A 12,124-nucleotide genomic window follows, 5' to 3' on the forward strand; every position below is an offset into this window, starting at 1 on the left:
TCGGTCTTTGAAATTACTGCTTTCATGTTGATTTCAGCAGAATATTTATCTTTTGCGTTTGTTTGTCTGTCTTTCCTCTGGTAGCATTCATATGTCTTTGTGCTCACAACTTCAAGTTGGGAGACTTTTACTCTCCCAACTGAGTTTTTTTCCCTGCCAAAGACTGTGTATCTGTTGAAGGTCAAGAATATGATATATTACTATTAGAATGAAACGCTTGTAGGGAAACTAACAACATTGCTCCATCAAATCGGTTGTGATCCAGGCTGTATCACAAACGGCCATGATTGGGAGTCCCATAGGACTGCGCCCAATTGGCCCAGCGGGTTTGGCCCTGGGTAGGCCTTCACTGTAAATAAGAATTTGCCTAGTTAAATAGAAAAATAAAAACAATAATAGAATAACTTATCTGTGCTTGGAATGGAATACTTTATGCTTGCTATCTAGCTCATTTGAGATGAGAATTAAAATACATTTAAAAAGGCCAATTGACCCTTTTTCCCAAAACTTTTGTCTTTTCTCAATGTTATGAATTTGAGTGATGTTGTGCATTTAGATATTTGGTCGTCACACTCCCTCATCTGATTGGTCGGGTCGGCGGGCCTTCTGAGCCGGTTCGAGATGATCCAATTGCTGATTACTTTGTTTTGTCCAACACCCCTGGCAGTCTCCGACTGAAGTATGTAGCGAACATAGAGCAGCCAAGTAATTCAGTTCGATTCGTCAGGCAACCACGCGGGATACGAGTGTATTACCGTCTGGGAACATCAATCATAGACAATAGTGCAGATCTAGCGCCCACTATCGGCTGCCTAGGCTACCAATATTGGGGAGGGGGTGTGTGTAAATGCATTTTGGAGAGGGAACTTGCAAGCCAAAATATAAACAATAGACACTGTTGCTATAATTGAATCGCCTCCTTTTATTTATATATATAATTATATCCAAATATTTTAGAAATGCAATACATCAACAACGTAGGGGACCGGGGATGGTAAGAGAACGTGCTTCAGTCTAGAGTGATAAATGGGCACCAAATATTTTGAAATATTTTGATTAGACTACGCGCTAGCATCACCTGAATCGCTGGTTGTGGTTAGAAGGACAATAGACATTGAAATATATATAACGGGCTGAAGAGGGGAGGGAAGGAAGAAACCGGATTTTTGTGGTGGTGGTGGTTGGTGTGACCCCCCATCCACCCCTCCTCCCCTCACTTTTATCCTCCATATCCCCCTCCTCCTTCTCCTCCCCTCCATTCCTCTCCCCCTCCGTGCTGATCGCAGTCTTGAGGACTTGCTAGTGAATCGGGAGAAATAAACAGACACTGAGCAGAGGGGCAAAAGGATACAGGGAGAGATAGCGTGCGAGAATTTAAGACATCTCCTCCCCCCCTACCCCTCACTATCTCTCCATCTTCATCCCTCGTCTTTTCTTTAATGGAAAGAAATTATCCTGGTACAGGGTTCGGTGATTTGGGCGCTGGTACGGGATGGAGTTACGAGAGATCGGCCAAGGCAAGGTAAGCATTTGTACCCGTACATGTGCGCCCTCATACATAGGATGCATACATATGCCTGGCTTGCTGTAACAATGCAATCCGTGCTCCCTCTATCGTTCCGTTCATATATATAGATTACATTGTTTGCAAGCACCAGGTAGGCTATAGCAAGGCTATCAGTATTGTCATTAGCAAGATGGGTGGGGGGGTCTTGAAAATGCAAGGAACGCAATTGAGAGTTAATGCGTGATACGGAAGGTAGACCGAGACATAAAAAACGAGGGGGGAGAGTGGCGAAAAGAGGGGGGGATGGGTTGGACTTGGGAGGATATAGCTAGCTTTAGCTGGCCAGTGTATAGTCAGAAATGGAACAAACATAATTTAATGATAGCATTTGCATTTTTCACAATATGCCATAATTATATGAATGCATACTGTGTTGTCTTTACTAATGCATTGATTGCGTAATATGTTTACAAAGCAACGGTTGGTGCTAATTAACTATACAAACCCAATGTATTTGACGATGCAACATGCAATGTTTGTAGCAAGGCTACTGTCGGCAGTTTACTGTAGCTAGCACACTGTCTACAAATGAAATGGCCTTTATGCTAGAAATGGTGGTGCTGCAGGGTTGCTTCCCCGTCTCACATTCTCGGCAATACACTTTAGGATGAGTGAAGGCTGAATCAAATCACGATATGCAGCTATCATCAAACAATTGAATAAACACTTTCCATAACTTAGCTAATATCAGTGATCATCTAGTGACAGCTACTATACCAGTGGATTCTAAAGGTATTTTAATTAACTCACTCTGTAAGCACGAGTACATTACATCCCATTATTAAAGCAGCAGCAGTTGCAGCATGGATATTAGTGCAAATCTTTTGCTGTTGGGATAACCCCTAGATAGCTTTAAGCCTCGCAATTGTATTGATGGAAACTTCGATAAGTTGGTAACGGTACACCGTGTATAATAACTCTATAACTTAACTCTCAAGTTTACGTGATAGGCGTATTATTCACAGGTGCAATGATAGGTGTATTCCTTTTTTTTGGAACCAACTGCATTTTTATTAATGTAAGAAAAACCTACTAGCTAGCCATTTTGGGGTAAAGTTAGCTAGCTTAAAGGTACAGGTAACTGTTGTCTTTGCTAGCTAGCTAACGTTAGTTGTTCATTTCAAGTTAAATGATTCGGCATATTGACTCAATGCTGCAGGTCTTTGGCAACAAATTAAAAACACAGGAATCGATCATAAACACCAACATACGCCATTAGCTAAAACGATGGCTTGTGTGATGTTTGCTAGAACTCGCCACCCGTCTAGCTAAATCATGTTATACGGTATTGAGAGACAAGTTGGCTAACTCTAACCACCGAACGTTAGCTAGCTAACATTAACGCGTTAGCTAAGCTTACGAGCGTACTGGTAAGATATCTCAATAATCTTTCATTTCCGTTAACCGCATGAATTAAAACGGGAATTAACATTAACAGTAAAAACATTAATAGAACGAAATGTTACAATGTTTCACATTTTGTTTCTTAAAATGCATAGTCTCTGTGTTTTAATGAATTGGGGCCTACTTACATGTCAAAGGCTACCCGGCTACGCACATTACCATTCGTCGCCGGGACAACCAAATCAATCTTGCTACAGAACGTACGTTTCATGTAGCAACAGTGTAGCTCGCAGTAAACACCCGGTTTATTTGGATAATTTATTTTTCAAATGCAGATACTGTGAAATTCCAGGTTGGCGATCAAATTTAATATGAGCACAATACCATTGCATAATGGTAGTAAGGGACATACCTCTCAAATATTAGTCCCACAGGCAAATGTTGCATTCTGACTGAGCGTGTGCATGGAGTAATTGCTCAATTGCTGGAAGTCATAAAGCCCTAAATCGTGCCCTCTATTACAGTGTCATTCACTGGTAGTGCCATATATTATATTGTCCTTATGAAGTTTTACCGTATTTTTTATTTTGGGCCTGAATACTCATTGGTTCATCACAGATGTAAATTATTAAATCACTGCACAAACAAATTCAAATCTATAGTAATTGCTTATGCAGAATAGACGACTGTATGTAACCTTGGTAACTGACAGTGTTGAGATACATAAAATGCAGTACGCTACATACAATGTTGTATCTTTGATGAACCAAGGAGTATTTAGGCCCCTACATAAAAATCATATATATGATTTATATATGACATGATTATATATATATTTAAAACATTGGTCAGCTGTTCTAGCCTAGCCAGCTGTTTTTTTATGGCTGAATCCCAGAGTCAAGGGCATCTCCAAGCCCACGTGCAGATTGATGTAGTCCTGGTGTTCTTATGATGACCTCATGCTCCCTAATGTGGGATTGGCTGGCTGCCTTTTTTGCAAAAAGTTAAGGAACAGAAACTAGTACTACTTTACTGTTCTTTTACTGTTCTAGGGTAATGAACCTAACCAACATTGGATGACAGTTACAAAATATTTTCTCCTCAGCCATATTGATTGAAGTGAATACATTTATATAAACCTTTATTTTAATGATGTGCAATACATATTTGAATATGTTAATTACTTGTATGAGTAATTTAATCAGTTAATTGATTGTATGAGACTGGTTGGTTACACCTATTGTGGTATCATACATGTACATGCTTGCAGGTAGCCTTGACAATATTTTGGTAGTCTGGCCCATTGATGATATTGTATTGTAACTACAGCAGAGTTCCAAAACAATGCCCTCTGCTGCAGTCAACTAACCATAGCAATAATACTAGTAGAATACATTTGTTTAGCTCAGAATCTCCATACCAAGCTCTTACCTGCTCTTACTAGTAGTACCAGACATGTCTGTAGAAGACAAATATCTAGTGTATTAAACTACTGAGCCTATTATCATCATACAACCGCCCGGACGGAACGGCAGGGTGAAATGAACTGTGGTTGATTGCGAAAGCAGTCTTAATGAAGGATTAATAGCTCCCCCTCCTTTATTTATCCCCTCTTTCACAATTTTGAGGACTGCAGCTCACTCCATCATGGTTATACGGCCTGACAGAGAGTTGGAGAGAAGTGGGGGTGTGGGAGAAGAGACGTAGTGAGGGTGGAGGAGAGGAGAAAAGAAAGAAGCAATGGTTGAATTTGGAAGAGAGGGGAGGAGATGTAGGGAGGAGTGGAGAGAAGATGACAGGTTGAAGAAGGAGGAGAGGAGATGATGGAGAGAGAAGAAGAGTGATAAGATAGGAAGGTGAGTTGAGCAGTCGTAAGAGTAGTCTGTAGAAGGGGAGAGAAAAGATTGGGAAGAGGTGGAGAGGTTGTGCACTCATTTGAAAAATGCATCTGAGCAGTACAAGCACTCAACTAAATACATACTATTGATTCATTTGTCCTGCCCATTGAATTCTAAATTTACATATATTCTGGGAAAGTCAAAGTACTGAGCCTCACTGCATCTGGTTCTAGTATATAGTGTCTAGTTCCAGAACTAGAGGCTGACCGATTATGATTTTTCAACGCCGATACCGATTATTGGAGGGCTGATACCGATTATTTGGCCGATTTAATGTTTTTGTTGTAATAATGACAATTACAACAATACTGAATGAACACTTATTTTAACTTAATATAATACATCAATAAAATCAATTTAAAATCAAATAAATAATGAAACAGGTTCAATTTGGTTGAAATAATGCAAAAACAAAGCGTTGGAGAAGAAAGTAAAAGTGCAATATGTGCCATGTAAGAAAGCTAACGTTTAAGTTCCTTGCTCAGAATATGAGAACATATGAAAGCTGGTGGTTCCTTTTAACATGAGTCTTCAATATTTCCGGGTAAGAAGTTTTAGGTTGTAGTTATTATAGGAATTATAGGACTATTTCCCTCTATACCATTTGTATTTCATTAACCTTTGACTATTGGATGTTCTTATAGGCACTTTAGTATTGCCAGTGTAACAGTATAGCTTCCGTCCCTCTCTTCGCTCCTCCCTGGGCTCGAACCAGGAACACAACAGCCACCCTCGAAGCAGCGTTACCCATGCAGAGCAAGGGGAACAACCACTCCAAGGCTCAGAGCGAGTGATGTTTGAAATGCTATTACTAGCTAGCCATTTCACTTCGGTTACACCAGCCTCATCTCGGGAGTTGATAGGCTTGAAGTCATAAACAGCGCAATGTTTGACGCACAACAAAGAGCTGCTGGCAAAACACACAAAAGTGCTGTTTGAATGAATGCTTAAGCGCCTGCTTCTGCCTACCACCGCTCAGTCAGATACTTAGATACTTGTATGCTTGTATGCTCAGTCAGATTCTATGCAACGCAGGACACGCTAGATAATATCTAATAATATCATCAACCATGTGTAGTTAACTAGTGATTATGATTGGTTGATTGTTTTTTATAAGATAAGTTTAATGCTAGCTAGCAAATTACCTTGGCTTACTGCATTTGCGTAACAGACAATCTCCTTGTGGAGTGCAACGAGAGGCAGGTCGTTATTGCGGTGGACTAGTTAACTGTAAGGTTGCAAGATTGCATCCCCCGAGCTGACAAGGTGAAAATCTGTCGTTCTGCCCCTGAACGAGGCAGTTAACCCACTGTTCCTAGGCCGTCATTGAAAATAAGAATGTGTTCTTAACTGACGTGCAGAGTTGAATAAAGATTAAATAAATTGTCCAAAAATATTGATTTCTGATTGTTATGAAAACTTGAAATCGACCTCTAATTAATCAGCAAATCCGATTAATCGGTCGACCTCTTATCTGTCACGCCCTGGCCATAGAGAGGCTTTTTATTCTCTATTTTGGTTAGGCTAGGGTGGGCGTTCTATGTTTTTGTATTTCTTTGTTTTTTGGCCTTATGGTTCTCAATCAGGGACAGCTGTCTGTCGTTGTCTCTGATTGAGAACAATACTTAGGTAGCTCTTGCCCACATGGGTTTTGTGGGTAGTTGTTTTCTGTTTTGTGTTGCTGCACCTTGCAGGACCATTTCAATTATCATTTCTTTCCTGCACTATGTTCTTTTGGTATTTTCTAGTGTTCTGAGTTATTAAAATAACATGAACACTTACCAAGCTGCGCATTGGTCCGATCCTTCATACTCCTCGTCAGAAGAGGAGGAAAATCGTTACACTATCCAGAACTATTAATTTCAATGGAACCAGTTTCTTAAACATAGAAATCCACATTTAGGAATTAGGGTTCAGTTTGATATTTTAGCATTTAGCCATAATTATTTATATTTGTTAACATATTATGAAGATTTCAATAGAATATATGGATGTGTCAAACACAAGAATACTGAACACACTGATGGGTCAAATTCAGAGAATGATTAAACCACCAAACACACACACACACACTTTGATTCCTGAGTCAGAGAGTGGCGTACGCTAACCAAGCCGTGGTTAAACTTAGCACGGAGGAGGAGGAGTCAGCATCCGACACACTCAGACAGTCACCACACTTTTATCAATAAAACCACTATGGGTCTTGCCTCACCACTTTGTTGTCCAGCCATAACCACTCGCCTCTGCTGCTAGCTGTCTATGCATGTCTGGGGAACAGCATTTCCAATCAGCTAAGGTGGTTAGCCACAGAGTCACACGATTGGTTGATTGGTGGCCAATCAACATCACATTGCACTGAAGAGAACCAAAGGGTGATACAGCGGTTTTCTCGTTTGAGCAAAATACCATCCTCCGTCCTCTCTCCTCCGTTACCCGTCCTCTCTCCTCCGTTACCCGGAAACCGATGAGTGGTCGAGGAGTGTGTAAATTTGCTTGCATGCAAACAGAAGCATTTCGCTATACTCGCAATAACATCTGCTAAGCATATGTATGTGACCAATAAAAATGTATTTGATTTGATGGCCTCATTTTGGCGAGGAAGCATATAGTAACTTGAGAAGTGTATCCTACCTGAATCCTTCATGGAAGAGTTTTGAAATCACCCCCCTTTGAATCAGCTATTGTTTTATCGATGGAGAAAAGCATGCAAACATGTAAAAACAATATGCTACTTATCCTTTTATCTATAAAAGGTCTTGCACTGGCTTAATCGTTTTCATCATTCTATACATTTAATTTGGGATTCCACCCTGTAAACTTAATTTGCCTGATGACGCGCGATTGGAGAAGGAGAGTCTCATTTCATACAAGCCATTTTCATCCACTTTCCCACTCCTCGCTGCCTCTCCTCAATTACCTTTGACCTTTTTCAAAAGGAGGCGACAGAGGACAGAGGAGATTGGACGCAGGAGGCGAGCAAATCTAATTGATAAAAGGCCATGGTTATCGGGCAGTTCAAAAATAGAACCACAGGACTTTAAAAGTTAACAGTTAATAATACTTTCTTTATGCATAATAGTTTTGAGTGTATTCCACATTAATGAATAAAAGAAAGAATATAATTTAAATGTAGAGACTACACTGCACTGTAGTGTGGTGATCTCATGACCATGCCCAACCTTTGATTTCTTGACTCTGTGGAGATTTTCTGTTCTCTGAGACTCTGGTTGCATCCCAAATGGCACCCTATTGCATCCCAAATGGCACCCTATTGCATCCCAAATGGCACCCTATTCCTACATAGCGCCATACTTTTGACCAGGCCATTTAGAACACGGTCTCTATGTTTGGGTGTTGTTTTTCTCCTCTGTGCAAGTAAGTGATTGTTAAAAATCTTTCTTTTCATTCAGACTTTCATTTGAATGTTGCTCCCAGTTCTATTCAGAGGCTGATATTGATGAACAATACCTTATTTTGAGTGTTAGGTTACCCTGTGTAAAGTGCAAGGCTCAGATTTTATATGGTGTGGGCTGGAAAGGGCGATATTGCCTGTATACAGTATGGAGTATACCCAAGTAAACAACTCTACAAGAGAGTATAGGTAGATTAGAAAGGTAATCCATCACCAAAGCCTGGGAGACTGTCAGCCGGGACCAGAATGCATTGTTGTTGTTGAGGCTTTGTGGTTAGAACAGGATTTTATCTAAAGTCGGTGCAGAGAGCCTTGCATTTGCTGATTCCTTCACACTACTACTAAAGGACACTTTAGACATTTTTCCATTTGCCATGCCATCACCATTTTGTTGGATGTTTACAGTTATGTTGGTTGGGAAATTAACTATTTATTTGTTATTTGATAACAGGAGGTGTTATGGAAAATGCTGTAATCTTTCAAGAAAGTAGCCGTATCTAGGCCTAATTGATGATGATGCGTTATCAGTAATATCCTGTACGCACAATACAGCATTACATACATTCACCCTATAATCAGAGATTGATTCCGACCTGAGACACTAAGTGAGTGGACTCTCTGGCCAATCAATTAGGCTACATTAATCAATCAAGTATCTACCAAAGAGAAAAGAAAAACAGCTGTACTGCAGATCTCGATAGCAGGATTTAGATAACCCAGATATAGAAGAATAATGCATCTTTTCATTATGATTCATTTTCTCCCCTTTCTCCCTTCTTTCCTCAGCCTGATGTATGGGAGTTCTAGGTCCTCCCATCCGGACTCAGAGCTGCTCCATCGCCAGGCTTATGGCACACCCCACCCTCTGCAGGGCTACGCAACCAATCACCATCCTGGCAGCTCTGGACAGGGCGGGGCATGGGGGGCTGGGCGGAGTCTAGGTAAGGGGCCGGGCTAATATGAACCTTGATTCAAATGTAAAATTGAGGTCTCTGCATGATGCCAAAAGGTTGTCATATAGAATGTTAGTATACCTGTTATTACAGTACAATATTGTCCTATCCTATACACAGTCAGGGAGAATGTACATTTTTCTCTCTATCAAAGTGTTTTTGTTTAGATTAGACTTTTGTTTAGATGAGTCACTTTAAACAGAAAAATGTGGGTGGTTGAGCAAATGCTTTTGTGTCTATGTCCTCTAGGTTTATCTGGGCTGTTTGATACTGGGCTACACCATGCCAGTCCCTCTGGTCCAGACCCATCTGTCATGAACTTGATTTCAGCACTAGAGTCCCAGGGTCGGCAGCCACCCCCTTCAGCCTCCTCTCTCCTCTCCCAGTTCCGAACACCCTCCTGGCAGACTGGTGAGTGCAGGAGCCAGTCATGTGTAATGCTCAAGTACAACTGAGTCGTGTTCATCATTTTCTAAGTTTTATGAAGGACAGCAGCACATTTTTAATAATCTCTGTTACTTGTCTCCATTTCCCATAGCGATGCACACTCAGCCAGAGCTCTTCATCGGGTCTGGCTCCTTCCCCTCCTCCTCCCTCTCGGCCTACCAGCACCCAGCCTCCTTTTCTGGGCGGTCCTTCCCTGGCTCCTCGCTCTCCCTCCAGGACTCCCCCACCTTCAGCCCCACGTCCAACGGCCTCCTGTCCCCCCACGACCCCCTGCTGCACATCAAGACACCCTCCCAGTCCAGCCTGGGCTTCGACCGCCTACTCTCCTCGCAGGGCGCCGCCTACCGAGGGTCGCAGGACCCCACAGGCCCCCCGCAAACCTCCTCCTCGTCAGGCCGCCACCTACCCCCTCCCCAGTTTAACCTGCTGTCCTCCCAGCTCCAGGACCAGTCCTCCCAGTTGTACAATGCCTCTGTGTTCTCATCGGCACCAGCCCCCCCGCCACCCCAGGAAAGGGCCATCCCACGGCAGGACAGCGTGATCAAGCACTACCAGCGCTCCTCTCCGGCTCAGTCGCAGCTCTCCTCCTCAGCCCCCCATCCCCTGCAGCACTACCTCAGCTGTGGGGCATCGGGGTACCAGCAGATTTCCCACCACCGGCATGGAGGGGTGTCCTGCAGTCCGCTGGGGGAGCAGAGCCCTTCAGCAGACCCCAAACCCTCCCCCCGTTCAGACCAAGTGTACCGCCCCATCATCCAGACCCCGTACACCTCCTCAGCCGCCTCCTCGTCAGGGTCAGGTGGAGGTCTAGGGAAAGGGGCTAAGAACTCCAGCTCCAGTAGTGGCTACTCCTCCTCGGGCTCCTCGTCGTCCCGAACTCCCCACACCCCACCCTCAGCCTCCTCCACCTCCTCGTCCTCTTCAAACTCCAACGCTAACCCTTCCTCCAGCTCTTCGTCTGCCCCCTCCAGACAGCAGCTCCCAACTCAGTCGGCGCCCCCTCCCCCTCCAGTCTCATCCGCCCCAGCCCAGCAGCCTCCTCCTAAACCCTGCCTGTCAGCATATGGCTCCCCTGTGGCCCCCGTCAAGCCCACCGCAGGCCTCCCTGGACAGACACCTCCCCAGCAGCAGTCATACTCACCCAGCCAGCCCCCTCCCTCACACCTCCCCTCCCACCAGCCCTATGGGGGCTTCAGCTCCCCCAGGCCCAGGACCTGACCTCTGGCCCTGGGAGTTCTGGGAAAGGGTATGGAGGACTAGGGCCAGGAGGCCGCTCCTTCTCTGCCGAGGTGGTCTACGGGACGGACTCAGGATACGGCTCGCTGCCTACCTCCCTTGGGGGAGCAGGCAGTCCCTCGTTGGGATACGGTGGCCCAAGGCACTCCCCTGTCCCCCTGGGGTCTGGAGGGGGTGGAGGGTCAGCCGGCAGCGGGGCAGGGTCCGGGGCTGGTGGAGGTGGATCAGGAGTTGGGGGTGCAGGATCAGGATCAGGTGGTAGCAGCTCATACCACCTCCCTGACTCCAGCCCTTCTCCCTCCAGCATCATTCGACCTGGGCTGCACTCTCCTGCTCCCGCCTGTCCTGCCCAGTCCCCCGGGAGAAACAAATACCTCTCCTCCGTCCTCTCCCCTGCCTTCCTGTCCTCTCCGCAGGGCTACCCCGACACCCGAGGCCCCCAGCCTCAGTCCTACCACCCCACGCCCCCCAAGCCCAAGCCAGACACTGACATGCTGGGAGTAGAGCGCTCCCAAGACGAGGAAGATGACGAGGACTTCCTGATCCAGCACTTGCTGCATGCCCAGAGCCCTGCGTCCCACCCGTCCCAGCACCACCTCCAGCAGCAGCCACCCCAGTCCATCACTCAGGCCAGGGATGGGGGCAAAGGTCTGGCCTACGACCTGAACAAGGCCTCTGAGGAGCGCTACCACCTCCAGAGCGTCATCCGTACCAACAGCGCCACCAACAGCATGGTTCCCGGTACTGCAGGTAACGCCAGCGGAGGTGGCCTGGAGAGCCAGCTGGAGATGTCTCTGAAGAAACAGCAGCAGCAGCAGGTCAAGAACGAACAAGGGCTGTCTGGAGCAGGGGCCAGCGGAGGAAGGGGGGGCAGACTCCCTCTCACATCCCAACCCTCACGTTCCCTATCCGCAGCAACACGACTCCCTCGGCTCAGTTGTGCAATACGGCAGGGGCGACCCATACTCCCAACACCCTCACTCCCAGCACCCCCACCATCCCTCGCAAGTCCCCTCACATCCTCAACACACCCAGCACTCTCAACATGCCCACCCCCACTCCCACATCCACCCTCACATGGAGCTCAAAAAGCCTCCCGACCAGTCCAAGCTGCCATACCTGCGGAAGACACCCGAACTGCAGCAGCAGCCCCGACAGCCCCAATCCTCCCTTTCCCTCATGGACTCCCCCCCAAACCAGCCCCAGCAGCCTCCCTCTGCCCACATGCTCCAGTCTGTTCTGTCCCACACTACCCGCAACAAGATGG

At 45.4% G+C, this 12,124-nt stretch overlaps 1 protein-coding gene across 1 annotated transcript in view; it reads left to right on the top strand.

Annotated features, from left to right (window-relative positions):
- Window positions 1–1,263: 1,263 nt before the first annotated feature.
- The window catches only part of LOC124037936 (proline-rich protein 12-like), a 45,208-nt gene continuing 34,347 nt past the window's right edge, over window positions 1,264–12,124 (top strand). Inside the window, 6 exon segments of the mRNA XM_046353217.1 lie at window positions 1,264–1,522; window positions 9,008–9,162; window positions 9,424–9,585; window positions 9,713–10,816; window positions 10,819–11,689; window positions 11,754–12,112. Coding sequence (XP_046209173.1) covers window positions 1,440–1,522; window positions 9,008–9,162; window positions 9,424–9,585; window positions 9,713–10,816; window positions 10,819–11,689; window positions 11,754–12,112 — 2,734 coding nt within the window. The 5' untranslated portion in view covers window positions 1,264–1,439.

This window comes from Oncorhynchus gorbuscha, linkage group LG06 (genome assembly GCF_021184085.1).
Source record: "Oncorhynchus gorbuscha isolate QuinsamMale2020 ecotype Even-year linkage group LG06, OgorEven_v1.0, whole genome shotgun sequence".
Classification (NCBI taxonomy): Eukaryota; Metazoa; Chordata; class Actinopteri; order Salmoniformes; family Salmonidae; genus Oncorhynchus; species Oncorhynchus gorbuscha.